This window comes from Cervus elaphus, chromosome 5 (assembly GCF_910594005.1).
Source record: "Cervus elaphus chromosome 5, mCerEla1.1, whole genome shotgun sequence".
NCBI lineage: Eukaryota > Metazoa > Chordata > Mammalia > Artiodactyla > Cervidae > Cervus > Cervus elaphus.
The window spans coordinates 103,539,141-103,565,327 of record NC_057819.1 but is presented as its reverse complement, the minus strand read 5'-3'; the positions used below and the strand labels follow the sequence as shown (position 1 = coordinate 103,565,327).

Genomic DNA, 26,187 nt, shown 5'->3' with positions numbered 1-26,187 from the left:
CTCTACTTTTGATCTCACTAACCAATGGGAGGATGGTAAAGTATATTGTTGAAACAACAAGATTTCAAAGGACAGTGTGATTATATTTATAACCTGTTCCTGAAATCCAAAGACCTCCAGAGATTGAGAAGTAGGTGTGTATTTCAGTCAGTTAAAAAAAAATTTCCAATTCCTAACTGTATTACAGAAGATTGAAATGAACAGGGATGTGATGATGGAAGGGTCTTGATCTGAGGACAAGCTGGCGGGGGAAGGTGTGGTACCAGCAGTGTCCAGAAGAGGGAGCTCCTGAATAGCCAGCAGGCAGGTTGTCACCGGGCAGCTTTCCCATTTTAACTACAAAACACACATCTGAAGGTGACCTATTGGATTTGCTTTTCTCTGACTCAGCGTGCCCGTCCACCAAAGCTTTTTGTGCGTGTGTTTTCTCAGGAAGGCTTCCTCTTGTACACTTAGCTCAAGGATTCCTATGGGCCGGGGGCCCTCCTCCCTGCTCATTCATCGATGGGTTAGTGCTCCAGGTAATGAGTCAGCCTTCTGTTCTTGGGAGAGTTTCCCCCGAGCTCCTGCAGTCAGCTCTGCCCTGCTCCCACTCCTCCTAGGACCTGCTTGTCTGGGGAAGCTGCAGCCTTGTGTCTAAGGCAGCTAAATCAGGGGCTCAGTCATCTCTATCTGTTGCCTTATTATCACAGAGACTCTCTGCATTCAAAAGGTATTGTATATCGGACCATTTTCTCCCGATAGTGAGGAGCACAGACCACTGAACCCATGGAACTCTGAATCACTGAAGCTTTTACATGGGCTGCGCTCATTTGCTCAGTCATGTCTGACTCCATACAACCCCGTGGACTGGAGCCCGCCAGGCTTCTCTGTCCAGGGGATTCTCCAGGCAAGAATGCTGGAGTGGGTTGCCATGCCCTCCTCCAGGGGATCTTCCCAACCCAGGAATCAAACCCACATCCCTTACATCTCCTTCATGGGCAGGCTGGTTTTTTTTTTTTTTTTTTTTAACCACTAGTGCCACATGGGAAGCACACTTGTAGCTGTATTATATTTGCATATTTTTGACAAGACTTCATTGAAACTGATTGTCCTTTCTCAGGACTATTACTACACTTTCTTAGTACGAAGAGGCTGAAGGCTTGGCTCATTTGCATTCAGCTAAGTTCAGTCACTCAGTTGCGTCTGACTCTTTGCGACCCCATGGACTGCAGCACGCCAGGCCTCGCTGTTCATCACCAACTCCTGGAGTTTACTTAAACTCATGTCCATTGAGTCAGTGATGCCATCCAACCATCTCATCCTCTGTCGTCCCCTTCTCCTCCTGCCTTCAATCTCTCCCAGCATCAGGGTCTTTTCCAACTCATTTGCATTAGGTAAAATTTAAATACTTCAGTAGAAATATTAATACAATTTCTCTTTGCTTCCAATGGTGGAAACCACTGAATCATATTAATATGCTCCCAAGTCACTATGTCTCCTCCCTCCACCTGTAATGAACAAAATTCACCAATAGCCACATAATTTCAAAGCTGTTGAGCTGAGTGGATTGTGAAGTGAAAGTCGCTCAGTCATGTCCGACTCTTTGTGACTCCATGGACAAGTCCATGGAATTCTCCAGGTCAGAATACTGGAGTGGGTTCCCTTCTCCAGGGAACCTTCCCAACCCAGGGATTGAACCTAGGTCTCCTGGTGTCTCCTGTATTGGTGGGTGGATTCTTTACCAGCTGAGCCACCAGGGAAGAGTGGATTGTAGGCTGGGTTTAAGCCACTGCAGTCTGGGGAGCTTTCCTGGGAATCAGAAATGCCTGCCATCCGTTCAGAACATGAAAACTAGTTTTGTGGGCTTCCCCAGTGGCTCCGTGGTAAATAATCTGGCTGCCAGTGCAGGAAACACGGGTTTGATCCCTGATCCAGGATGATCCCACAGCAACTAAGCCCGAGGGCCACAGCTATTAAGCCTGTTCTCTAGAGCCTGTGAGTCACAACTACTGAGCCTGCGTGCTGCAACTACTGAAGCCCGAGCGCCCTAGAGCCCATGCTCTGCAACAGGAGAAGCCACCGCGATGAGAAGCCCACACACTGCAACTAGAGAGTAGTTCCCACTCTCTGCAACTAGAGAAAAGCCCACCAGCAATGATGACCAGCACAGCCATAAATAAACAAATAAAATTAAAAAAAAAAAAAAAAACGACTTTTGTGTATACGCAGTGGAGGGGGTGGCAGGGCCATTACTTTAACACTGATTCTTACTCAATTTACAAGCTTTTAAAAGTATTTCTTAAGAATCATCTCAGCATTAAGTGCCAGCTTTAGAGCTGAGAAAATATTAATATGCCCCCAAGTCAATGAGAAGTTATTTGGGATAAAATATTATGAAAAAAGAGTCAAATGACTACCAGTTAACTGAGGAAAAAATACTTTGTGAACTGTTAGATATAATGCTGAGAAAATTAAACCCAAACTACGCGATCCTGCTTATTCTGTGCCTCCTGCGAATGTAAGCCCTCCCTTCATCTTTATGTCCACAGGGAGACTGGCTTGAATGACAGAGGTTTTGCTTTAGGCAAGGCCCTCAGGCTGGCCTCCCTTGTGGAGAAGCCACTGTCCTATACCTGTGTTAAGGCGCGTGCAAATCCTGTGTGCATTGCAGTCAGTGTCTGTCTCTAGGCTAAGCTACCGGAGGCTTTCAAGTCAGGAACCTGTTGGCTGAACTGTGAGCTCAAAGAAAGGAGTGACAGACGCTTCTCTTCTGTGGGGAAGACCCCTGATGGGCAAGAGCGTCTTGGTCCACATACACTGATAGCCCACTTCTCAACCCCTGTCTAGCGATGCTCCCAGTGGACTGAATCCATCCATCAGTCACATGACTCTCCCCGTTGCCAGACCTGACTCAGCACACTCCGCCCCACGGTGGCCCCGTGAGCTGCATGCTCGGGCGGGCGTGGAGGCTGGCCCATCCTACCTTTACGGCTGTGTGCACAGGGATGGGGGTGCCCAGGGAGCCAAGCCCCTGCTTGCCCGGGTCTGGCTGGTTGCCGGGTTGTGGGGCTGAGTCACTCCTCTCATTTTCTGGATCCTGAAAATCCAAATTTGAGCCTGATTAGGATGCAGGAGTAGAAACCGTGACACGGAAATGTTGCGGTGGAGGCGCCCACCCTCACCCCCCAGGTCTGCTGTGTTAATCCCAGCTTCTTATCTGAGGAAAACCTCAGACTCTGTCCCTGGGGGTGGAGAGTCAGGTACATGATTTGTCAACCAACTGAGGACCCTTTTTAAGAGAGAAAGCAAGCATGATAAACAATCATCCCATCCAACAGGTATAGAACTAACTTGGGCTAGGTGAACTGGGACATCTGGTCACCCTGTGGGCAGGCTCCACCTACTTGCAGTCAGGTCTACATGTTGGAATTGACAGTGGGATTGAAAAAGAGAGGAAGTGGGAGGAATGAGTGGAGGAACTTTGGGGGTAAGTTAGGACAATGAAAAGGCTAGATGAGAAGGGGGTTGGCAGATGGAAGGAAAGTGTGTAGGTATTTGTGTGTACGTGTGTCTCTGTATCTGCGTATATGTCTCTGTGTATGCCTCTGTATGTGTGCACATGTGTATGTGTATACATTCCTTTGTGTGTGTGTCTCTGTGTGCATACATGTGTGTCTGTGTGTATGTCTGTGTATATAAATATGTGTGTGCATGGGTGCAGCATCAGGAAGACCTTAATGAGAGGCACATTCCCACCCGCAGAGGATGCAGAAATGCACACAGCGTCCTCTTCCTCTCCCACAATCCTATGGCGCGACTTTGAGGAAAGGCCACTGAGCTGCCCAGTCTTTGCCTGAGCACGAATCAAAGGTCTGGAGCATCCTTTTCTCTCAGAGCCCATGCCCTCATCTATCACTTGAGGCTGCTGGGTTAACTGATGTAAAATGATTTTTGCATTTTGCCTGACATTGCTCAGTGCTCATTCCCTTCTTTCCCACTTCAAGGGTGAAAAAGAAAAGTGTGTGTCTTCTTCCCAAAACATCTTTAAATCAGAAGCTGAGGAATTTACTATCAGAGCAATAAGAATACAAATGGCCCGATGTACTATTTGATGTTATCAAAGACGCTGGGCTGCAAAGAAGCTCGGGATGCAGGGAAGAAAGAATGCTTTGATTACAAACTCTTGCACAATAAACATGCAGCTCTTTTGGCTCTGCTTTTTCTGTCTTCTGTCTCCTTCTCATTCCACATTTCCTCCTGGCAGCCTTGAATTTGCTCTGATGGAGTGAAGAGGGGCCTGACAATGACCGGTAACAGTGCAGTTTCAGGAAAGAGGGTCATGGTAAATAACTCCTGAAACTCTCTCTGATCCCTCCATGCTTTACAGTTTAAAAATGTTTTCAACTAATATGGGTTTAAGTACAAACATCCAGCTATACAATAAATCGGGCTTCCCTGGTAGCTCAGCAGTAAAGAATCTGCCTGCAATGTAGGAGACCCAGGTTCAATCCCTGGGTTGGGAAGACCCTCTGGAAAAGGAAATGGCAACCCACTCCAGTATTCTTGCCTGGAGCATTCCGTGGACTGAGGAGCCTGGCAGGCTACAGTCCATGGGGTTGCAAAGAGTTGGACAGATTGAGCTTCTAACACACACACACATACAAGAAATAAATCCTGGGGGTATTATGTTCAGCATGGTGACCATAGTTAACAAGACTTCATGGTCTCTTTGAAAGTTCCTAAGAGAGTAGATTTTAAAGACTCTCATCACTAGAAAGAAAATTTGTAACTATACATGAAGATGGATGCTAACTAGAATTATCCTGGTGATCATTTCACAATATACATGATATATTGTATCTATCATATATACTGTGAAAAACACACATAATTCACACATATATTATTATACATCACATGCATATGTTATATTTCACAATATATACAGTAGATATAATATCGAACAATTATGTCCTACATCTGATATTGTATATACTGTATACATTGTGTATTTCACGACATATATGGTATCAAACAGTTGTGGTGAACACCTTAAATTAATACAATGTTAGATGCCATTTATACCTCAAAAAATTAAAAGTGCACACAGATATAAAATATCTATATATAATAAAAATAAGATATAAGATATCAATATAGATAATTAAAACACATAAAATAATGCATGCTCAGTTGTTAAGCTGTGTCCAACTCTTTTTCGACCTCAGGGACTATAGCCCACCAGGCTCCTTTGTCCATGATGTTTCCCAGGCAAGAATACTGGAATGGGTTACCATTTCCTTCTCCAGGGGATCTTCCTGACCCAGGGATTAAACCCGCATCACTTTTGTCTCCTACATTGGCAGGCAGGTTCTTTACCACTGAGCTACCAGGGAAGCCCCATGTAAAATAATACATGTTAATAAAAATATGCAATATATACATACATACATATATACACACACATATATATATAGTATCTGATTTCAAGTCATTGAACAATTCCTGTGAGGCCAAGAGGAGTGAGGTCTTCCTGAAGGGAAGGGGCTGAGGGTGTAGGGTTCTCTCCTGAGCCGGGATGTGGTGGAAGATTCACATCTCGCTGTCACACGAGTGTGACCCCTCCTCTCCCTCCTGTGTGGACATTCACACTCATCTTCTCTGGGGGCTCCAGAAATACAGTCCTGCCAGGCAGAGGGGAGTGCCATCAAGACTGGATGTGGCTTCTAGAGGGGACGCTCCAGAGATTGGGGGAGGGGGTGGTCTGCAGTGCTCCTGGGGCCACACAGTACTCAGCCTCACCAACTCATCTCCTTCTCTGTAACATCTGACAGAAAACACCTGCAAGGTGCCTAGCACTGGTCCTGGTACACAACTAGTGCTTAATCATGGCAGTAGCTGTTGACAGCTATCATCCTGCTCTTTATAAATGTGCTTTGAATAGTATTTGCAACATATATTTATCATGCCTGGACAGTCTGTGGATTTGCCCAGAAAGAGGGGAGTGCTATGTTTGGGTTGGGGCTGGAGGCAGCTCTCGAAGGATTTGGTGGGTGGGCGCCTGCTAAAGGCAGGAGCAGCTTGGGGCTCCTGCTTTTCAGCCAATCAGTTTTTCCAGTAGTCAAGGACGGATGTGAGACTTGGACCATAAAGAAGACCAAGTGCCAAAGAATCTACTTTCCCATTGTGGTGCTAGAGAAGACTCTTAAGAGTCTCTTGGATGGCAAGGAGGTCAAACCAGTCAATCCTAAAGGAAATCAACCCTGAATATTCATGGAAGGACTGATGCTAAAGACAAAGCTATAATTCTTGGTCACCTGATGTGAAGAGCCAACTCATTGGAAAAGATTCTGATGCTGGGAAAGATTGAGGGCAGGAGGACAAGCGGGCAGCAGAGGATGAGATGAATGAAATAGCATCACTGACTCAGTGGACATGAATTTGAGCAAACTCCTGGAGACAGTGAAGGACAGAGGAGTCTGGCGTGCTGCAGTCCTTGCGATCACAAAGACTTCAGTGACTTAGCAACTGAACAACCACCAGCAGCACCTCCTGCTCTTGCTCCCCAGATCCTGCAGTGGCAGCTCCATCACAGGAAGGACTGCAGATTTTGAAACCAGTCCTGCGGTGGCCCTTTCTCTCCAGGAGACTGTCCACTGACTGCCAAATCTTGGGGAGCCTCATTTTTACCTTGTCTGCAAATATGGAGATAAAAGACATCTGTTTAGCCGAGTAGATACTGAAAATGTAAGTTGCAGGACATCTTTCCTGGGACTCTCTCTCTTGGTGTTTTCTAGAAACTCCTGCCTTCACACACAGAACCCTGAACTGAACACCGTGAGAATTAGCAACAGGACGATGTGTCATGAAGAGACATCTCTGGGTCTAAAGAAACATCTCTATGTTAAACCCACCGCGGCAGCCGTGATTTCAAGACTAAAGAGATGAGCAGGCGGGAAGGGGGTTTGTTTACCTGGACTGTCCCGCGAGGACCCGCCACAGGGGTCTCCGTAGCTTTCGTGTCTGGGGGGGATCCTGCTGAGCCCTGGAGGTCTTCCCCTCGAGTCTGATCTGGAGAAAGCCCATCGCTGCTGCTGTCCTCCTCAAAGGCAAACGCATCCTCCGACTTGGAGAAAGTCACCTGGTTCCCTGAGGGAGGGGAAGCCAAGACTGGGTCAGCAGACACACTTCCGGGTGTCACCCCCATCCGGAGCACTACCCGCTGGCTTCAGAGTTCCCAGCTCAAGGAACCCAGGTCTCCAGCAGTGCAGGTAGATTCTTTACTGTCCGAGGCACCAGGGAAGCCCAAGGTAAGAGTGAAGGTATATTTAAAATGATGTGGTCTCTCCTCTATTTACTCTGTAGAGGGGGACTTGCATTTATAAAAGTGGCATGTTTGGCAGGGAGGAATGAGTGACATACTAAAGGTCTATCATCACCTGTCAACCTTTACTTAGTGTTGATCCATTCCTGCACATTTTGTTATGTGAACCCCTATCTTTCTGAAGCTAAATCAGGGAAGATGAAGGAAAGAATGTGGGCCACTGGAGGAGAAGGCCCCCTGTCTCCCTTGGGCTTTACGACCAGAGGTGAAGTTGATGTGACAGCGTGCCATTTGCATCGTGTTCAAATACAAATCAGGCACCCAGCACGAAATGTTTTACAAACTTTGCTATTAAGGATAAGCCAGGGGAGCTCCTAAATTTAAATTTCTAAAAGTCAAAAGAGGGCTAATGTCACCAGGGTGTACTGAAGCCCCATTCAACAAACGCATATCTGTTTATAAAAAGCCATAAATGTGTCTCAGAAACTGGAGCATGATCTTTATTATTTTTTTTGTATTCTTTGGATTTTGTTGTTATTCCTCTTATCTTTGTGTCTATTTTGGAAATCCCCAGCGACTCGCACATGTTCAGATTCTTCCCCAGCAGCCTGTGTGGTGTCGGGAGGGGAACCCAGGCCTGGGCTTGGGAAGTGGGGTTACCAGACCAGATGGGACTGTGGTGACATCCTTGAATGTCCCTCCCATTTCTGAGTTGCCAGATCTCCTCTCTTATTATCCAAGCGCAGAGTACAAAATGTGCCGAGGCCACAGAGCCCTCCTGACCTGCTTGCAGGCACAGCTCTTGGAAAGGAATTTACGTATTATCAGCAAGTTTTCCAGTCCGGGGTTCTGCAATCACACTAACAAGAACTTTTGACTCAAGCTCTGAGCAGATAAGAGAGAGGAGCTCTCACCGGTGAGATTGGAAAGAAGCTGGAAGTAATGGAACAAACGTGGTTTGGGGCTTGTCATCGCCACAGCTGCTGGCATGCGTCCCGGACCCCCACTCAGACACGCAAGCGTCAAGTCAGGAGGGAGGCCGGACAAGCACAGAGCCGGTGAGAACTCCAGTCTCTGGGCAGCCTGCTAATCTGGAAAGGCTAGGGGACCAGCACTGCTGCTTCTCGGCTTCCAGGATTACTTATAAAACTCAATGTCACTTTTCTATGATTATAAAAGTAATTTTTACTTATAAAAATTTGTACCATATGAAATGAACATAACAAGGTATATAATAATCCCACTTGCCTTAATGATTTATTTCTTCTTCCGGATTTAATTCTATCCATATAGCAAGACACACACGGATTTAAAAAGCATTTCATTCAGTTAGGACTGGGTGAAATAGACTGTTCTGAAACTTGCTTTTTTTTTTTAGTTTTTTTTTTAACCCCACAGTGCTTCTTGGAGATCTTTGTATGTGAACACACAGAGATCGGCCTCAATTTTTTGGTAACAGCTACACAGTATTCGACTGTCTTAATAGGAACTTTTAGTTTTCAACTTTTATTTCCCAAAGGGCCCTTATTTGTATCTATAAAAATTTGAAATAATAGAAAAGTGCAGAGAAGAATATAAAACATCTGTTCATGTATCATCTGAAATAAATACATGCCAGTACTTTTTATATGTGCATCAGAAACCAATTCATTTTCTAACAGAGAGTTATTTGACAAATGTCTGCTCTTTTTTTGCAGTCACGAGTCACTTTTCTCTCCCATCTGGTCTCAGACTACTGCACCCCTGCCCGCACCCTCTATTTTAAGGGTCCAGAGTTAGCTCATCCCCTCCCTTCTTTTCTCATAGCAAACCCTGGGCTCTGCAAAGAAGCTCAATTTGTTGTTTTCACGCAATGTGAAGGAATTTTTATACTGTTTTCCCTTTCTCCAGGGGATTGTGTGATCTTCCCAGGCAGGTCCTTCCGGAAGCCTCTGTGAATATGCTTCCATTGTAACTCAACCTGTTAATTTCTTTACTTTAGAAACCACGCTTTCACTGACATTTCAACTCCTATTTCTATTTGTGGAATTAAATAAAGGCTTTGTCCTGGGACTTCCCTGGTGGTTCAGTGGCTAAGACTCTGCACTCCTGATGCAGGGGCCCTGGGTTTGATCCCTGGTCAAGGAACTAGATCCCACATGCCACAACTAAAAGACCTGCAACTAAGATGGAAGATCTCATGTGTCACAAACAGGACACGGCACAGCCAAGGAAGTAAATAGATACATACATCTTTTTAAAAGAAGGCTTTGTCCCTGTTTAAAAGATGACATGTTATTCAGGGCCAGCTGGGCATAGGAGTTGGGGTTGGGTGGGTATTAAGCCTTCCTCACTGGCTTAAAACTCAACATTCAAAAAATGAAGATCATGGTATCCAGTCCCATCACTTCATGGCAAATAGATGAGGAAACAAAGGAAACAGGGACAGACTTTATTTTGGGGAGCTCCAAAATCACTGCAGATGGTGACTGCAGCCATAAAATTAAAAGACGCTTACTCCTTGGAAGAAAAACTATGACCAACTTAGATAGCAAATTAAAAAGCAGAGACATTACTTTGCAACAAAGGTCTGTCTAGTCAAAACTATGGTCTTTCCAGTAGTCATGTACAGATGTGAGTTGGACCATAAAGAAGGCTGAGTGCCAAAGAATCGATACTTTTGAACAGTTGAAGAAGACTCTTGAGAGTCCCTTGGACAGCAAGGAAATCAAACCAGTCAATCCTAAAGGAAATCAGTCCTAAATATTCATTGGAAGGGCTGATGCTTAAGTTGAAGCTCCAATACTTTGGCCACCTGATGCGAAGAACTGACTCATTAGAAAAGACCCTGATGCTGGGAAAGATTGAAGGCAGGAGGAGAAGGGGATGACAGAGGATGAGATGGTTGGATGGCATCACCGACTTGATGGACATGAGTTTGAGCAAGCTCTGGGAGTTGGTGATAGACCAGGGAGCCTGGTGTGCTGCAGTTCATGGGGTCACAAAGAGTCGGACACGACTGAGTGACTGAACGAACCCCAGAAATTACAGCATTTTGTTGGGGTTTACTTGGCACAGGGCCTGAGCACACACCAACTCAGAGAGCCCAGCACTGACTGTGCCAGCCCCCGGGGGCAGTCAGCCTCCTCTGCCCAAAAGGACCCTTGATGGCCAAGCTTTAGCATCTTATATTCCCTCCCCACTTCGGATCTTGTTTGTGTGATCTGACCCTTCACGAGGCAAAGAATTCACCCCCTGCCTCCCTGTCCCCCACCCCCGCCCCCCACCCCACAAAAGAGTATCACATCTGAAATTCATACAAATGAGAGTGAATTAATTAAACCACAAAGTTGACCAAGGGTTCTAACTCATGTAGAAATATCATAAGAAGGGTGGGGATGGAAAAAGAGAGAAAATTTCTCTTACCCCCTGACTACTCCCCTTCAGTGATTTTAAGTGGAAAGATAACAAATGATGAAAATAGTAGTTTGTGCGACTTCCCTCGTGGTCCAGTGGCTACGACTCCATGCTCACCTGGGCTCGATCCCTGGTCAGGGAACTAGGTCTCACATGCCACAACGAGAAAGATCCCTCGTGCCACAACAAAGATTGAACAGCCTGTGTGCAACTAAGGCCCAGCACAGCCAAATAAATAAACACTAAAAAACAAACAACTCTCCCCCCACCCCCCCACACACATAAAAGATAGTAGCTCAAATCAGCAGGCCACTTAGCAGTGGCAGCACTAACAGAAACGGTCAACTTGTGTTTAGCTTCAGAATGGCCCAGGAAGTCGGAGTAAGGACTGCAATCTCTCATCCCTGTTTTGTAGAGGCGGTCATCACAAGGTCCAGGCTGGCCCCAGTTCTCTAGAGATTGAGCTAAGACTGCAGGTCCAGCTTTGGATGCTCAGAGGCCCAGCAGAGGGGGTGGCAAAATCGGTTTTCCTCCAGGGAGGTTGTCAGATGTGTGTTGTTCCAGGAACATGTTAAGACCTGCTGGGCTGGTGGGTGAGGGGATGCTGATGACATAGGAATCAACTGTGCCCCTTTTTCTGCACATGTGGGCTAAGGACAGCTCCATCCTTCATGACATCTTTTACTTGAGCTTTTGAGATCTGAAGGAATGAATGCGACACCCTGACTGTGAAAATAAAGGAGCCAGGGGATCACGACAGTCTTGTTGCCATCGTCTCAGAGAAGGCGTGGGAGGACTGTGGAGCCCCGCTGCCATGGTCCTAAAACAGCATGTCCTTTTCACTCTGACGCTGTGAGTCACTCAGTCATGTCTGACTCTTTGCAACCCCATGGGTTGTAGCCCACCAGGCTCCTCTGTCCATGGGATTCTCCAGGCAAGAATACTAGAGTGGTTTGCCAAGCCCTCCTCCAGGGGATCTTCCTGACCCAGAGATCGAACACATGTCTGTTATGTCTCCTGCATTGCAGGCAAATTCTTTACCACTAGCACCACCTGGGAAGACCAGCATGCAACAACTAATATCCAGGGCAGCCAAATTAATAAATAGGTCTTTTAAAAAATCAATGAGATAGCTTTCTTACAATAAAAAAAGCATTGAGCTTGACATATGTTTTATGTTATTCACAAGGTTCCTGACACACAAGCGTCCAATTGTTTCTAGCTGTTGTTGTTATTATTGGTTTTGGTAGGAGTATCTGTTTGTCTCAAGTTTACCATGATCAAAAATTGTAAAGAAGACCACCCAAGAGGCAGTTGATCCTGTGGTTAGCTGTGCAAAAATCAGCACAACTCTGGAGCCAGGAACACTGAGAGGTTCATTCTGGGAAAGCGAAGCAGACCTTCCCCAGAGCATGAGGGACATCGCAGGAAAGGCTGTGCACTCCCCCCTCTCCTGCCTGGTTCAGGCCAGGCTCCGTGAAGAGGGACAGAGGTCACCTTATCTGGCTGCTGCAGGGACATGGCTCCGTGTTGTGACCCAGGGCCCCTGCTCCAATCTCCTGGGGCTCGCTGGGAGCTGCTGGAGTGTAGGGCGCTGGCTATTGTCCCTGGAGACATGTCGGGCTGTGTGATGACAAGGACCCGCTTCGGGAAGTCCTGACATCACCCCCCAGCTATGCCCACAGGGTTGTCTCCGGGCCTGGCCTCTTGGGGATCTCAGTCTGGCCCCTTGGCGCACCCCCCCCCCCACCCCCTCTCTCTCTCTCTCTCTCTCTCTCTCTCTCGGAAGTGATTAGATGAATGAGTCAGTTGGACTTTCCTCTGTGTAAACATTTAAAATTCCGAGATTACAGTAAGATAGTCAGGGCCCTGGTTACCTTTCCTCTGGATCCACACCAGGGGCTGGAATGCAGGGGGTGGAACGTGAGAACGAACCTCACTCGCTTATCTGTATGCAAGCCTGAGCGGTGCACCATGACGGCTATTTTAATTCTCGGTCAGACCTTCTCCTAACATCCTCCTGGAAGAGGTGGAAGACAAATCCACTTCCTGAGGGAGGAGGTCATCGGGTGCCAGTAGCTAGTTTTAAATGCAGCTCCCGCCTAAAGAGTTTCCTATACACTGAGGATACTACAGTCTGGAGGAGACTGACTGAACTGTCCAACAAAGACTGTGGAGCCCACAGCTCTTGAAGGGGATCAGATGGCTTCAGGAAGAGAATTAGGTGGACATGGGACTTTGGAGGAACAAGCATTCTTTTACCTCAAATTCCTGGCACTTTAGAAACTGACTTTATTGGGGGAGAATATATATACATGAAAATGTATATACATGAAAGTGAAAGTGTTAGTGGCTCAGCTGTGTCCGACTCTTTGTGACCCCATGGGCTGTAGTCCACCAGGCTCCTCTATCCATGGGATTCTTCAGGCAAGAATACTGGAGTGGGTTTCCATGCCCTTCTCCAGGGAATCTTCCCAACCCAGGGACTTCCCTGTGACTCAGATGGTCAAGAATCTGCCTGCAATGTGGGAGACTCAGGTTCCATCCCTGAGTCAGGAAGATTCTTGCCTAGGAAAACCCATGGAGAGAGGACCCTGGCAGGCTACAATGCATGGGGTTGCAAAGACTAGGACATAGCCGAGCGACCAACACCTTCCTTTCTATGTGCTGTGCCATATGCTTAGTCAGTCAGTTGCGTCTGACTCTTTACGTACATACAAATTACAGTATACATATTCATTATATGTATGTGTATGGCCGAATCCCTTTGCTGTCTACCTGAACCTATGACAACATTGTTAACTGGCTATATTCCAACACAAAATAAAAAGTTTAAAAAGAAAAAAAAGAGAAATTCACTTTAAGTCTCTAGACAGACCCTGATGCTAAGGACTACGGGAGTTGGGAAAAACAGATAAGCTGCATCAACACTTGTCCTGTATCAACTATTGAAACCAATTCTCCAGGGACAAAGAAGATTGTTAGGTGGGTAAAGATACATTAGCATCATCTTAGAACAACCTAACTTTCCTCCCTGACCTCCCAGACCCCCAAAGCTACCAGCTTCCTGGTTCTCTTTTCCCACCACCTTTCCTAGAATCTTCCTCAGAAAAGTATTTATCACATGTTTCTTTCCCCCAAGGATCATTTGCACTTTGGAAATCCTTTCTCATTATGGAATGATAGATTCTGGTCATGAGAAAGTTTTGCCAAACAAATGACCCCGCCATCTGGTTTACGGGCCATGATTAGTGTCTATTTGCCTTCAAAATTAACGATTAGAGAGTGTTGAGACTTCCAGAGAGTCTGAAGAATGACTGGATTTCTAGTAAACAAGAATTTTTGTTTTGTTTTATTATAAAGTCTTAGCCTTGGGGTTACAAGTGAGCTAAGACTATCGTAGGATCTTTTAGAAAAATGTACATGACACTTGTAAATGGATGATTTCTGGGCCATCCCCCAGGGACAGAAATGTTGCTTCCTATGTTGAAAGGTTACAGTGATAGAAAGAATGACTTTATCTTTGAAAATGGGGCTGTATATTCTGAATCAGCCTTCACTGGTGGTTCAGATCATGAAAGAATCCACCTGCAATATAGGAGACCCAGGTTCAATCCCTGGGTCAGGAAGATCCCCTGGAGAAAGGAATGGCTACCCACTCCAGTATTCATGCCTGGAGAATCCCATGGACAGAGGAGCGTGGAGGGCTACAGTCCATGGGGACGCAAAGAGTCAGGCATGACTGACTGACTGAATTTCACTTTCTTTTCATTCTGAATTGCAGGTTTTTTTTTTTTTTTTTTTAAAGGAGCTGAAAAAATGAATTCAGGCATTCAGGTGGGAAGCCTGGCTCAATCCAAGGAAAAGATGAGGACACTTTAGGGTGGAGGAGCTTGCTCACTGGAACAGGACCCCAGGACCTTTTTATTGTCTAAATAGCTGGAGAGCCAGCCGGGGTTCTCCATTCCTCAAGCAGAAGCCAGGCCTCTGGACAATAACAGCTTCCTTGGTAGCTAAGGGATGCTCTGGCAGTGAAGGAGATACTCAGATGACCAGAGAGAGGATTAACAAGCTTGGAGGAGAGCTCTCCAAACTGAGAGTGTGAAGTGACAATGACCATACAAGCAGAACAAAGTCAGGCTCAACTCCAGTGTACAACTTCAGGTCTCGCAAGTTATCACTCCATCACGTCACACTTGTTGCATTCAGTGTTCTGGCCTAAGAGAGAGAGAGGCTGTTGGTGGTTTTCTAAGTAGGAGAAACAGGAAAACAGGTGCAGGCTATGAGATGTAGCCAGGAGGCAGCCCTGAGTCTCCTTTTGTGTCAGTAAAGCCAGAAAGCCTGGTATTTACCATAGCTAAGACATGGAAACAACCTAGATGTCCATCAACAGATGAGTGGATAAAGAAACTGTGGGGCACATATACAATGGAATATTACTCAGCCATAAAAAAGGAATGCATTTGAATCAGTTCTAATGAGGTGGATGAACCTAGAAGCAATTATATAGAGTGAAGTAAGTCAGAAAGAGAAAAACAAATATTGTATATTAATGCATATAAGTGGATCTAGAAGGATGGTACTGATGAACTTATCTTCAGGGCAGCAATGGAGACGCAGACATAGAGAACAGACATGTGGACACAGTGAGGGGAGGAGAGGGTGGGACGAATTGAGAGAGCAGCATGGAAACATACACGTTCCCATATGTAAAATAGATCGCCAGTGGGAATTTGCTGTGTGATGCAGGGAACCCAAAGCCAGTGCTCCGTGACACCCTAGAGGGCTGGGATGGGGAGGGAGGTGGGAGGAGGGTTCAAGGAGCGGGGGACATATGTATACCTTTGGCTGATTCATGTTGATGTATGGCAGAAAACAACACAGTATTGTAAAGCAATTATCCTCCAACTAAAAATAAATAAATTAAAAAACAAAACAAACCAAAAAGAACATCAAAAACAAAACAAACAGAAAAGAACATAAAAAACAAGCCCCCTTTTCTTTCACATCATATCACTGTAGCCCACACAAGCCTAAGTTTCCTCCAGCTGGAATCTGTAAACTTCTACCTGACTCAGAAAATATACCTGCAGGCCGGAAGAGTGATGGTTGGCTGGCATCCCAAAGGAGAGGAAGGTGTAGGTGGAAAGATTTGCTACAGACACTCAGCTGAGGGCAAGGGTGGGGACAGCTGCCAAGGAGAAGAAAAACCCCACAGTGGGGGCTGGTTCTCTGTCAACAGCCTCCTTGCGAGGTGTTCTAGTTTATTTCATCTTCGTGTTGAAGAAAAGTTGGTCTTGAATAAAACCTGGGTCGGGGGGCGGGGAGGAAGACAGTGAGCGTTTCGCTCTGGGATTGGCAGAAACACAGACGCACAGCTGTGGAGGGAGCTGGAAAATGTAAACACATCTGGAAAGGCGCGTGGTCCAAGGAGGGAAAATACACAGAGGCCAGGAGAACAATACCCTGAGTCGCTGCTTTGCTGAGGGTGGAGGATGAGATCCAGAGAAGTGACAGCCAGGAGATGGGTGGGGACCACCAGTTGCCATTGGAAGGGTTACTCAGAGGGCTATTTCTACAGCTGGTCTCTGGGAAGCTTCCTCTGTCCCTATGACATGTCATAAGATAGATGACATGTCATAAGATGCCACTCATTTGAAAAGACCCTGATGCTGGGAAAGATTGAAGGCGGGAGGAGAAGGGGATGACAGAGGATGAGCTGGTTCGATGGCATCACTGACGTGATGGACAAGAATTTGAGTAAGCTCTGGGAGTTGGTGATGGACAGGGAAGCCTGGTGTGCTGCAGTCCATGGGGTTGCAAAGAGTTGGACATGACTGAGAGACTGAACTGAAGATGCCATTGCCTTGCTGGTAGAAATTCATGCACGTTGAAAGATTGCTGATGAACAGGCTGACGCATGGGGGTTCCCTGGGTGAGGTCAACCTCCACCACCTTTTTCTCTAGCTTTTCCTTCTCTTTATTCTTCACAGATCCTTACTACCTCTGTTTATACATTGTTTTCTTCACTTTTTATACTTCCTTCCATCCACCCAACCACCCTCTACTGGGCACTCTGTACCCTGCACAACTTCTATTTTCACACCATTTATCACTTTTTATTAGGATATATAATTATTCACAGGTTTTGCTGATCATCTATGTCTCCTGTGCTAGAATATAAGCTCTGCTAGAGCAGACATTTTTGTAGGTTTTGTTCATTAATATATTGCAAACACTTGGAATAGTGCCTGACACACAGAAGATGCTCCATAATCATTAAATGAAGAAATGAATACATGAAAGGGATCTCTTAGCAAGTCCATCAGTTTAAATTCCCATAGTCTTCTAAGTCTTTAGCTCTAGGCCAAGACTTTCTTCTGCAGTCTAGTTTGGTAGAAACCCCTGCTTACTGGACCCCTGCCCCTCGAGTTCCTGTGGATCTCTCAGCTCCAACATGAAACAGGAATTCATCATCTCTCCCCTGGTCTGCTCCTCTGCTCACAGTTCCCATGATACATGGCTGCCATTTAACCAGCTGACCAACAGGGAAACCAAGGTTGGTCATCTGCGACTCTTCCTTTTGTCCACACTGACACACTCTACCAGTATTAAACAATGCATATCAAGTGCCTCTCAGATGCTATTTTTTTCTGTGCCCACAGCATGACTCTTGTTCAGGTTCTTGATCAAAAGCTATTCATCAAAATTTACATCCCCCTCCCCCTTCCATAGTATAGAGATGTTTCTGTGAAACTGCTGTTCCTTTCTTTTCTCTTCTCTGGTGAGATTTGGAGGATGATAAGGCTGCAGGGCACAGGTTTGCAAATTTATAGCTGGTGAGCCTGCTGTCTGTTTGTAAATAAAGCTTTATTGGAACACAGCCATGCCCACTTGTTTATGTATTGCCTGCGGCTCCTCATCCACTATGATGGCTGAGCTGAGTCGTTGTGACAGCTTGGAGAGCTTGCTTACTATCTAGCTCTTTAAGTTTGCCGCCTCTGTGCTAGGGGATGATGGAGTAGCAAGACCAAAAGAGTCTGTGTGCCTGAAAGGCTTGCCATAGAAGAAAACCCTCTCTGGACCATTTATAAATAAGAAATAAATGTCTATTGTTAAGCAGCTGAAATTTTGTGGTTTGGTTAGCAGCTTCTGTTATCCCAACTAATAACCAAAGAGATGTAAAATTCACAAATAAAATTCTAGCAATTTCTAGGGGAAAAATATCCGTGTAGGATTTATTTCCAGAAATACAAGGATGATTAAGAAAGACAGTAGTACCACATTCCTAGAAGAGAGAAAGAAACTCAAATGGTCATCTTTTCATGAATGTGGAAAGCATTTTAAAAACTAAGCATCCATCTTAAAAGCTACTCTTAATAATGGACTAGAACAAACACTTCCTTAGAATATCTGTTTATGGCAAAAGTCAGTATCATATTTAGAGGTGAATGACTAGAGAAATTCCCAAGGAAGACTGAGTCAAATAAAAGTGTTATCATCAACATCACAAATAAAACTGGACTAACTTTTTGGCCAATACAATATATAACATTATAATACTATTTTTGAAGCACTGGCAATGTAGCAATAATAATAATTTTCTACTATGTAATATATCAATAATTATTAAATTATATAATAAAACTGCATAATGTAAAGTTATATAAATTACATGTGCTTTATAAAATTCATACATATAATTTTATAGGTTAGATACATACCTGTATATTTTATGTATAATAAAATATATATTTGACTTGTATAATACACTCTATTGTTATCATTTATATATCATTTATAAATACAAATAAGTAATTTATAAATAAAATATAAAAAATTATATATAATTTGTGCTATGCATATACTGCATGTAACTTAAAATGATATTTTGCAATTTATGATGTTTCTTTTCAACTACTAGCCAGCACTTCCAGACAGAAAGGAGGAACAAAGCAGAAAGCACATCTTCATTATTTGCAGATGATGTGATTATATATCCAAACAATTTAAGATACAATGAGAAACTACTGGAACTATTAAGAAAATCTTTGAAGCAACTCTTCAAGTTACAAAATAAATGTGCAAAATTAATAGGTTTCCCAGAGGCAAGCAATAAATGATACAAATTTATTTTTGAAAACCTTACCAGGGGAAATTTTTTAAAAAAGGCTTGTGAAGGTGAAAAGAGATACTATCTTTTTGCCTCAGAAGAATTCATATAATTTAAACATATGAATTCACCATAACTTAGCCTATAAATTCACTGCAATCCTGAACAACATTCTCACAGGATTGAAGTTGGCATATAAGAAACTGATCCTAAATTTCACCAACCAGAAACTTCTAAGAGTAGCCAAGAAACATGAGAAAAATCAGGCCAATGTAAAACAGCCTTGTGAAGACAGAGATCAAGATGTATCATAAAATAAACCGCTAAAATTGTGGAAAAAAGAAAACGAGACCTTGTCTCTTAAACCATGCACTCTCATATATAAAAGTATAAGTACTTTTATATTTTAGCATAAAGACTGAAATATAAAAATGAAGTATAAACATGTTAGAAAACAGAATAGGTGAATAACTCTATTCTTGAGGTAAGAAGTGTTTTCAGTAAGCAATAACATTCAGAACCCAAAGAAAAAGATTAAGAGATTGAACTATACAGAAATTAAAAACTGCTACAGGTAAAATATACTACATAGAAAATCAAAAGACAAAGGACAGAAACAAAACAAACAAAAAAGGTATAGGACATGTTGATAAAAGGATGTATAATATTCGTGACAGAGGATCAGCTTTTTAAATATATATATTTAAATGTATATTTTAAATAAATATATATATATTTTTTTTTTTGGGGGGGGGGGCTTCCCTGGTAGCTCAGACAGTAAAGAATCTGCTTGCAATGTAGGAGACCTGGGTTTGATCCGTGGGTTGGGAAGATCCCCTGGAGAAGGGAATGGCTATCCACTCCAGTATTCTTGTCTGGAGAATTCCCTGGACAGAGGAGCCTGGCGGGCTATAGTCCATGGGGAAGCAAAGAGTCAGACACAACTGCGTAACTAACACTTTTCAGCCCACAGAGCCCAAACTGGGCTTAGCGCCCAGTTCTTCCCACTCAGGTCCAGGGCTCTTTCTGTTCTGCCAGTCTCCACCCCTTTAAAAGAGGGACCCAAGGCGCACCATGACTCCAGAGTGATGGATCCCCACGGGGGAGACGTTCTGATCTGCTTGACCAGAACCACCCTGGTCTATGTCAACCTGACATTGGAGGGGGATGGCTGGGAATTTCTCCCTCGTTCCTGGGATTTCTGGGAACATTCTGGAACAGTTACCCCTGGATAGACTCTTGTTTAGTGAGCCGCCTTCACCCCCAGGACCCCAGCACTTCAGAGCAGTGGCTGCCTTCAGATCCCAGTGCGAGGAAGCCTGCCGTGGGTGCTAATTACCTTTAATGGCCTCTTTCACAGCGGAGGCCACAGGGAGTATGTTCTTCTCCACCAGCTCCAGCGGCCCCGGCCGGAGAGCAATCTTTTCGTTGAGGTCATCTGCGAGACGGGCTCTTTTCAGCTTCATCTGGGCAGTCGGAACTGATCTCTCTGCAGTGGAGGCTGAGGGGTTAAAATCAAGACGATTGGCTCTAGAATTTGATGTCATTTTTGTGGTTTTATTTTTATTCTGTTTCTTGCTTCTGTAACCCAAACACTCTGACACATTGTACGCCACCATCCTAATAATTTTTCGATGCAATCATCCTCATTTCACATGAATTAGCAGCAAGGACCAGACACTTCCAAATAAAGGCAAATTGAAGAGCATAGAAGTGTTAGAGAAACTGGCTTTGTGAGGATTTTGGGGGGGAAATGTGCAATTTGTTGATTCTGTAAGCAAACAGTCCATAGGGCCTGCCTCGTTTGCTGACTTTAAATGACAGCATTTGCATGCCCATCCAATCTGTATGCGCTTCCCTGGTGGCTCAGCTGGTAAAGAATCCGCCTGAAATGCAGGAGGCCTGGGTACTACCTGGCCCATGATGAGCTGGCAGTAAATATTATCTATTGTTATAATTGGGGCTTCCCTAGTGGCTCAGCAGTAAAAAAATCTGCCCACAATATAGGAGCTGCAGGAGACGCAGGCTTGATCCCTGGGTCGGGAAGAGCCCCTGGAGAAGGCAAGGGCAACCCATTCCAGTATTCTTGCCTGGGAAATCTCATGGATAGAGAAGCCTGGCGGGCTACAGTCCATGGGGTTGCAGAAGAGTCACACATTTGTAATAATTGTGATAGCATGACTTCTTAAGGGTTTCAGACCTGTTGAGGTTGTGATACTAACTGATTCAAATGTCCTGACCTGGTTGTAAAAGAAACAATTTTGGAGGGAAATGGTTATTTAATTAAACAGGGATTTAAAAAAATGAATATATCCAATAGGCAGCTCAGTTTCTCATCACTGGCAGGGTTGAAAGATCACTGACAAACTCTAAATCACTCTTTATTCCTCTCTGGGCAAGGCCCTGACTTATTTCTGTGCAAGAACATGGAAAAGAGTCTTAAAAGCCAGTTGTTGCAATAAGGCAGAACCAGAAGTTAGGGTTCCATGAGACTTTGCTGCTTTCTGCTCAACTCTGAAAATTTAGAAGGTGAGATCTTTCCAGACCTCATAGTACCACTGTTCTATTAATGTGTGTGTGTGCTCAGTTGCATCTGATTCTCGGGGTTCATAGCCTGATATTTTAATTCAAGATGCTAATGATGCAACAGATAACATTCCTTTTTTGAACTGAACTGAACTATACATATATATGGCTGTAAGTGTAGAAAATACTAAAAAAATTTATGCAAAAGAAATGAAAGCATTGGGAAACCTCCCCCACTTAGAATCTACTGTTTTTAATAATTGGGTATATTTCTTGATTATTTACACAGTATTTATTGTTAGGTCTTTATCTTTTCATCATAGAATCTGACTATAAATACAATTTATGTATATACTTTGCTTTCCTGAATTCTACTGTGAATATCGTTTTGTTTTCTGGTCTCCTCAGTAAACATCATTTTGTAAGCCTTGCATGCACAGTTGCCTCAGTCATGTCTGACTCTTGTGACCCCATGGACTGTAGCCCACCAGGCTCCCCTGTCCATGGGATTCTCCAGGCAAGAATACTGGAGTGGGTTGCCATGCCCTCCTCCAGGGGATCTTCCCAGCCCAGGGATCGAACCCGAGACTCCTGCTTTGCAGGCAGATTCTTTACTGCTGAGCCACCAGGGAAACTCTTCTGAAACTAAACGTTTATTACTAGTATGAAGGATGGACATTTTAAAGGAAGTTGATACACGTTCGATATTCCCTACGTGCTCACAGAAAGCTGAGCAGCAGTGCAGCTCAGATCGGACCCCAAGTGTGGTATCTTCTGGGCCACTGTGTGGCTTCTCGAGTTGACTATCTACATGACCTTGAATGACGAGATGACCGCTCAAAACCCACTTCGGAATGGAAGTGGCTCCTTTCTAAGCGGACTCGGCCACAGTGCAGAGACAAAGAACCTTGAACGATGGCCCGCATTCCCGTCTCCCTGACGGGCACTGGATTAGCAATTCCGGGCGACCCTACCTTGGAGTATGTGCATTTTCACCACGGCCGCACGGTCAGACCTGCTTCTTGCCTTGCGCTTCAGGGTGTCTTCAGCCTGTCAGACACAAGCATCGAATTAATTCCACTCTCAGTATCATACAGCCAAATGGTCTAATTTTAACTTCGAAAGAAACCCCCTTTCTCTCAAAAGGAAAAAGCATTACCTTCTTACAAATGAAACATGCGAATATCCCTGTTCTACATTTTGATGAAGGAGGACTCATCTAGTTAAACCTCTCTAGTAATTTCAGGATGGAGAAATAAGACAAAGATGTCAAAAGCTTTGGTCCACCTCAGCGCTCCAAAATTAAAGAGCAGACAAGTACCTATTCATAAAATATTAATACAACTGATATCATCATGCTGCTTATATTATAGCCAACCTTATTTTGTAAAGGAATCACGAATTAACTAGAGTCAGAGATGAAATGTAACCTCACGCCATCCAGTGTAACATGACAACACATGCCCTCCTCCTGTTTTTCCCTTGAGTTTTGTCTTAGGATGTGAAAACAGGAATCCTGCAGATTGAGACCCATATTGAAGCTGCAAGGACACTTACAGACGTAGTATTTATTGAGTCTTAAAGTTTTCTTGATGATGGAGTTGTCTGCAGAGATGGAGTTGGCTGTGGCAGAGCCGTAACTGGACTTCAGGGCCCTCATTTCTGGGTTCTGATCTCACTGTATTGAATCTCTTAATTGGCCCCCCAAAGGGGGGTCTGGGGCTCACTCCAGTTCTGATGAAAGGCAGTTATTCTCCAGGCAGCAGGAAGCACAGCCTCCCACGAGCAGCTCTAGGGAATCCTGGCGCTCTGCCCCTCTTCCCCGCCTCCCACCCCCTCACTAGCTGCCAGCCTAGGACTCTCTAGCAGTGACCTCCCAGGAGGACACCTGCTGGCCTTCCTTCTAGGGGCACTGCTGGTGCTCCCTAATTAGCACTTACAGTATCAATAAATTCAAGTTGCAGAGACCTGCTCTGAAGGTATAGAATACATGCTAATTTCCCCCCTTCAAATGCTAAAAGAAAGAGAAATAAACAGAATTCTTTTAGCCTTCCACTGTTGTTTAGTCACTCAGTCGTGTCCAACTTATTTGACCCCACGGACTGTAGCCCACCAGGCTCCGCTGACCATGGGATTCTCCAGGCAAGAATACTGGAATGGGTTGCCATTTCCTTCTCCGGGGGATCTTCCCAACCCAGGGATTGAGCTCGCATCTTCTGCACTGGCAGGCGGATTCTTTACCACTGAGCCACCAGGGAAACCCTTTCACCTTTAAATAGCCTCTAATAAGCCCTGTATCCGTAGGCCTTACCCTACCACTGAATTGGATTTAAAATCATCTGATCGTTGCTGAGAAATGCCTGTCATGAAAGAGAGGCCACCTTGCCAACCTACCTTACCTACCTCATTTCATGTCTCTCTGAAAAAACTCCTTGTAGGGATGCCCTGATCGACATCAGAAAGACTGGGGACATCTGTTTTTTTAAAAGCTCACCAATAGCAGTTTCAAAGCCAACATCACTGATCCTATTTCCACAGTTTTCAGAGCCTAGGAGGAAGATTCCACACAGCGTGGGGGGAGGGGACCAGCCAACTGTAGGAGAAGTTTGCCCAAACTTAGCCCCTGGAGATCTATAGCCTAGAGTCTAATATCAGAAAGATGGGAGGTTTGCAGAAATTTACCTTGTCACTATCCAAATGTTTTCTTTGTTCATGGAATTCAGGTGGGCTTTTCAGGGCTGAAACAGAAAGATACAGATGTGAGCAGGGGGCCTTGGGGCCTGGAGCAGCGTGGCAGTGTTTACCGATGTGCTTGCTGAGCTGTGCACGGGGGCAGGGGGGAGGTGATCGCCTTCTTCAGGCCACAAGCAGTTGAAAAGGAAAGGCCTGGAGGTCACCCACTTCCCCGATGCCGGAGGGCACAGAGAAAGGTGGACGTCAGCCTCAAACAGGAGGAGCAGCGCGGGCAGAATACGCGATAGGAAGAGGAGTGGCAGAGACAAGGCATTCCAAGATTCCCAAGAGGGGCTGGCCTGGGGGTGGGGACAGGTGATGCTCTAGTTTTAGGGAGATGGGGAGACTGGGGTGACCACCACTCTCTTTGGCTTTGCCCTGCCCTTGAGCACAGAAGTCTGGGTGGAGGTCAAGGTCAGTGGAAGGGCTGTGATCCATGTTGTGGGAGGCAATTTGTCCTTTTGGGTCAGGTAGGTGGCTGGTCGGGCAAGAACATGCAACCAAAGGGTGTTGAGAGAGAAGCACAGAATGAGACTTTGAGGGCTGGAAGGGACCTTGGAGATGGTGAAATAAAGGGGAAACTTAAGGCCCCTGGAATGGGATTAACTCGCCCAGGGCCACACTGGTAGGGCTAGGAGCCTAGGTCCTCTGACCATCTAACTTCTCTTCAGCTGTGATGCTCAAAACACTGACAACCAGTAGACACGGACACTGGTCCATCACAGTCCACAGCAGCCAGAAACAACCTGGACCGGATGCCAGCCTCCCTTCTCTCCACGACCCTACTGCTCCTCTTCCTCCCAGCTCCCAGCAATGCCTCACGGTGATGAATTTTTGACTTTGCTTTTGCAAAAATCTGCCTTTTCATTGCCTTTCCTGATCCCCTGGAACAACCACAACCCAGAGCCATAAATGGTAACTTTTCATCAGAAGTGATGAGGTTGATCAGTGGTTGCAGAATTGTACCGAATATTCTCCTGGACTGGAGGTCTGGACAAGTGAGTGGATCACGTGATCCAGAATTCTAATATGACTTCAACAGATGTCAACTTCCAAGCTGCAGGCAAGGAAACAGTCTTCCAAACTTTGGCTGGTATAAAAAAAAAAAATTGGGTATCTAACCAGATGGGCACTTGGGGCTGTGTGTGTGAATGTGTGAGCATGTGCATGCGTGTGAATGTGTGTGTCTCATTCAGCCTCAAAACCATGCCGCATGTGAGCCCAGCTCCTGGACGGGCTTGTTGGAGAGAAGGGAGACTCCACTCTGGTGCCGGCAGCTGGTCAAGCCCATTATCCTTGGATATTGCTTGGGGAGCTTGGGGAGCTTGGGGAGCTACTGAGGCATCTCTCTCCAGACTTTCCTATCTCACCCAAACGACCGCAGAGTTGACCAAAGGAACAGGCAGACTGGTCCCAGCTGGCTGCCCTGTGCCAAGGAGACTGGACAAGTCCTTTTCTCCTCAATTTGACCAGAGACTAAGGGGCTTCCTTTTGATAGGAGGAAAAAAATCAATTGTTGCCTGACCACCACATCTCCCATCGATCTAACACCTCCAGTTTCTCTTTGCTGCTTTTCACTCTTAAAAGGAACCTCTCTGCCAACTCTGCCCTTTTCAGTGGCCTCTTTCCCCTCCCCTGTCCCCTGACTCAGTGGCTCTGGAAAAATGTGCGGGTCTGTTGCATTGCTCATACATTTTCCCTGACTTGGCTCTGACCCCCATCCTGAGTCAGGAGGCTTGTCTTGACTTGCCTTTGATCACAGCTGCAATTTACACTGATGGAGTTCTGAAACCATCTCCTGTTTCCTCAGGCAACCAGATCCTACAAATTTGCTTGAGGGCCACTGGGTCCTGGTGAGCCTGTACCATCTGAACCCATAGGTCTTCACCTCTGTCCAACAGTCTGGTGGTCACCTAGGTATTATATACTGATGTGGCTTAATCCCTTCCATAATCCAGAAAAGAAGTTGATTTTAGTGTGGCCTTCCTTACTAAGTCGTTAAAAAGAGTGACACAACTTTTTCCTTAAGAAGCAACCCTAAGGGGACAGCCTGAATCTATCTTGAGATGGCTTTTACATTCCAAACTCAATTGGTTTTAACTGAGCTGAGGGT

At 45.2% G+C, this 26,187-nt stretch overlaps 1 protein-coding gene across 7 annotated transcripts in view; it reads right to left on the bottom strand.

Moving 5' to 3' along the window:
• The window catches only part of MYOCD (myocardin), a 95,891-nt gene that overhangs the window by 31,235 nt on the left and 38,469 nt on the right, over window positions 1–26,187 (bottom strand). For all 7 annotated transcript variants that reach the window (XM_043903881.1, XM_043903882.1, XM_043903879.1 and 4 more), the window contains 5 exons: window positions 24,024–24,079; window positions 22,316–22,391; window positions 20,155–20,316; window positions 6,956–7,131; window positions 2,966–3,079 (listed from right to left, as the gene is read on the bottom strand). In XM_043903881.1, the coding sequence (XP_043759816.1) occupies window positions 2,966–3,079; window positions 6,956–7,131; window positions 20,155–20,316; window positions 22,316–22,391; window positions 24,024–24,079 (584 nt within the window). The remainder of the gene's footprint in view (window positions 1–2,965; window positions 3,080–6,955; window positions 7,132–20,154; window positions 20,317–22,315; window positions 22,392–24,023; window positions 24,080–26,187) is intronic.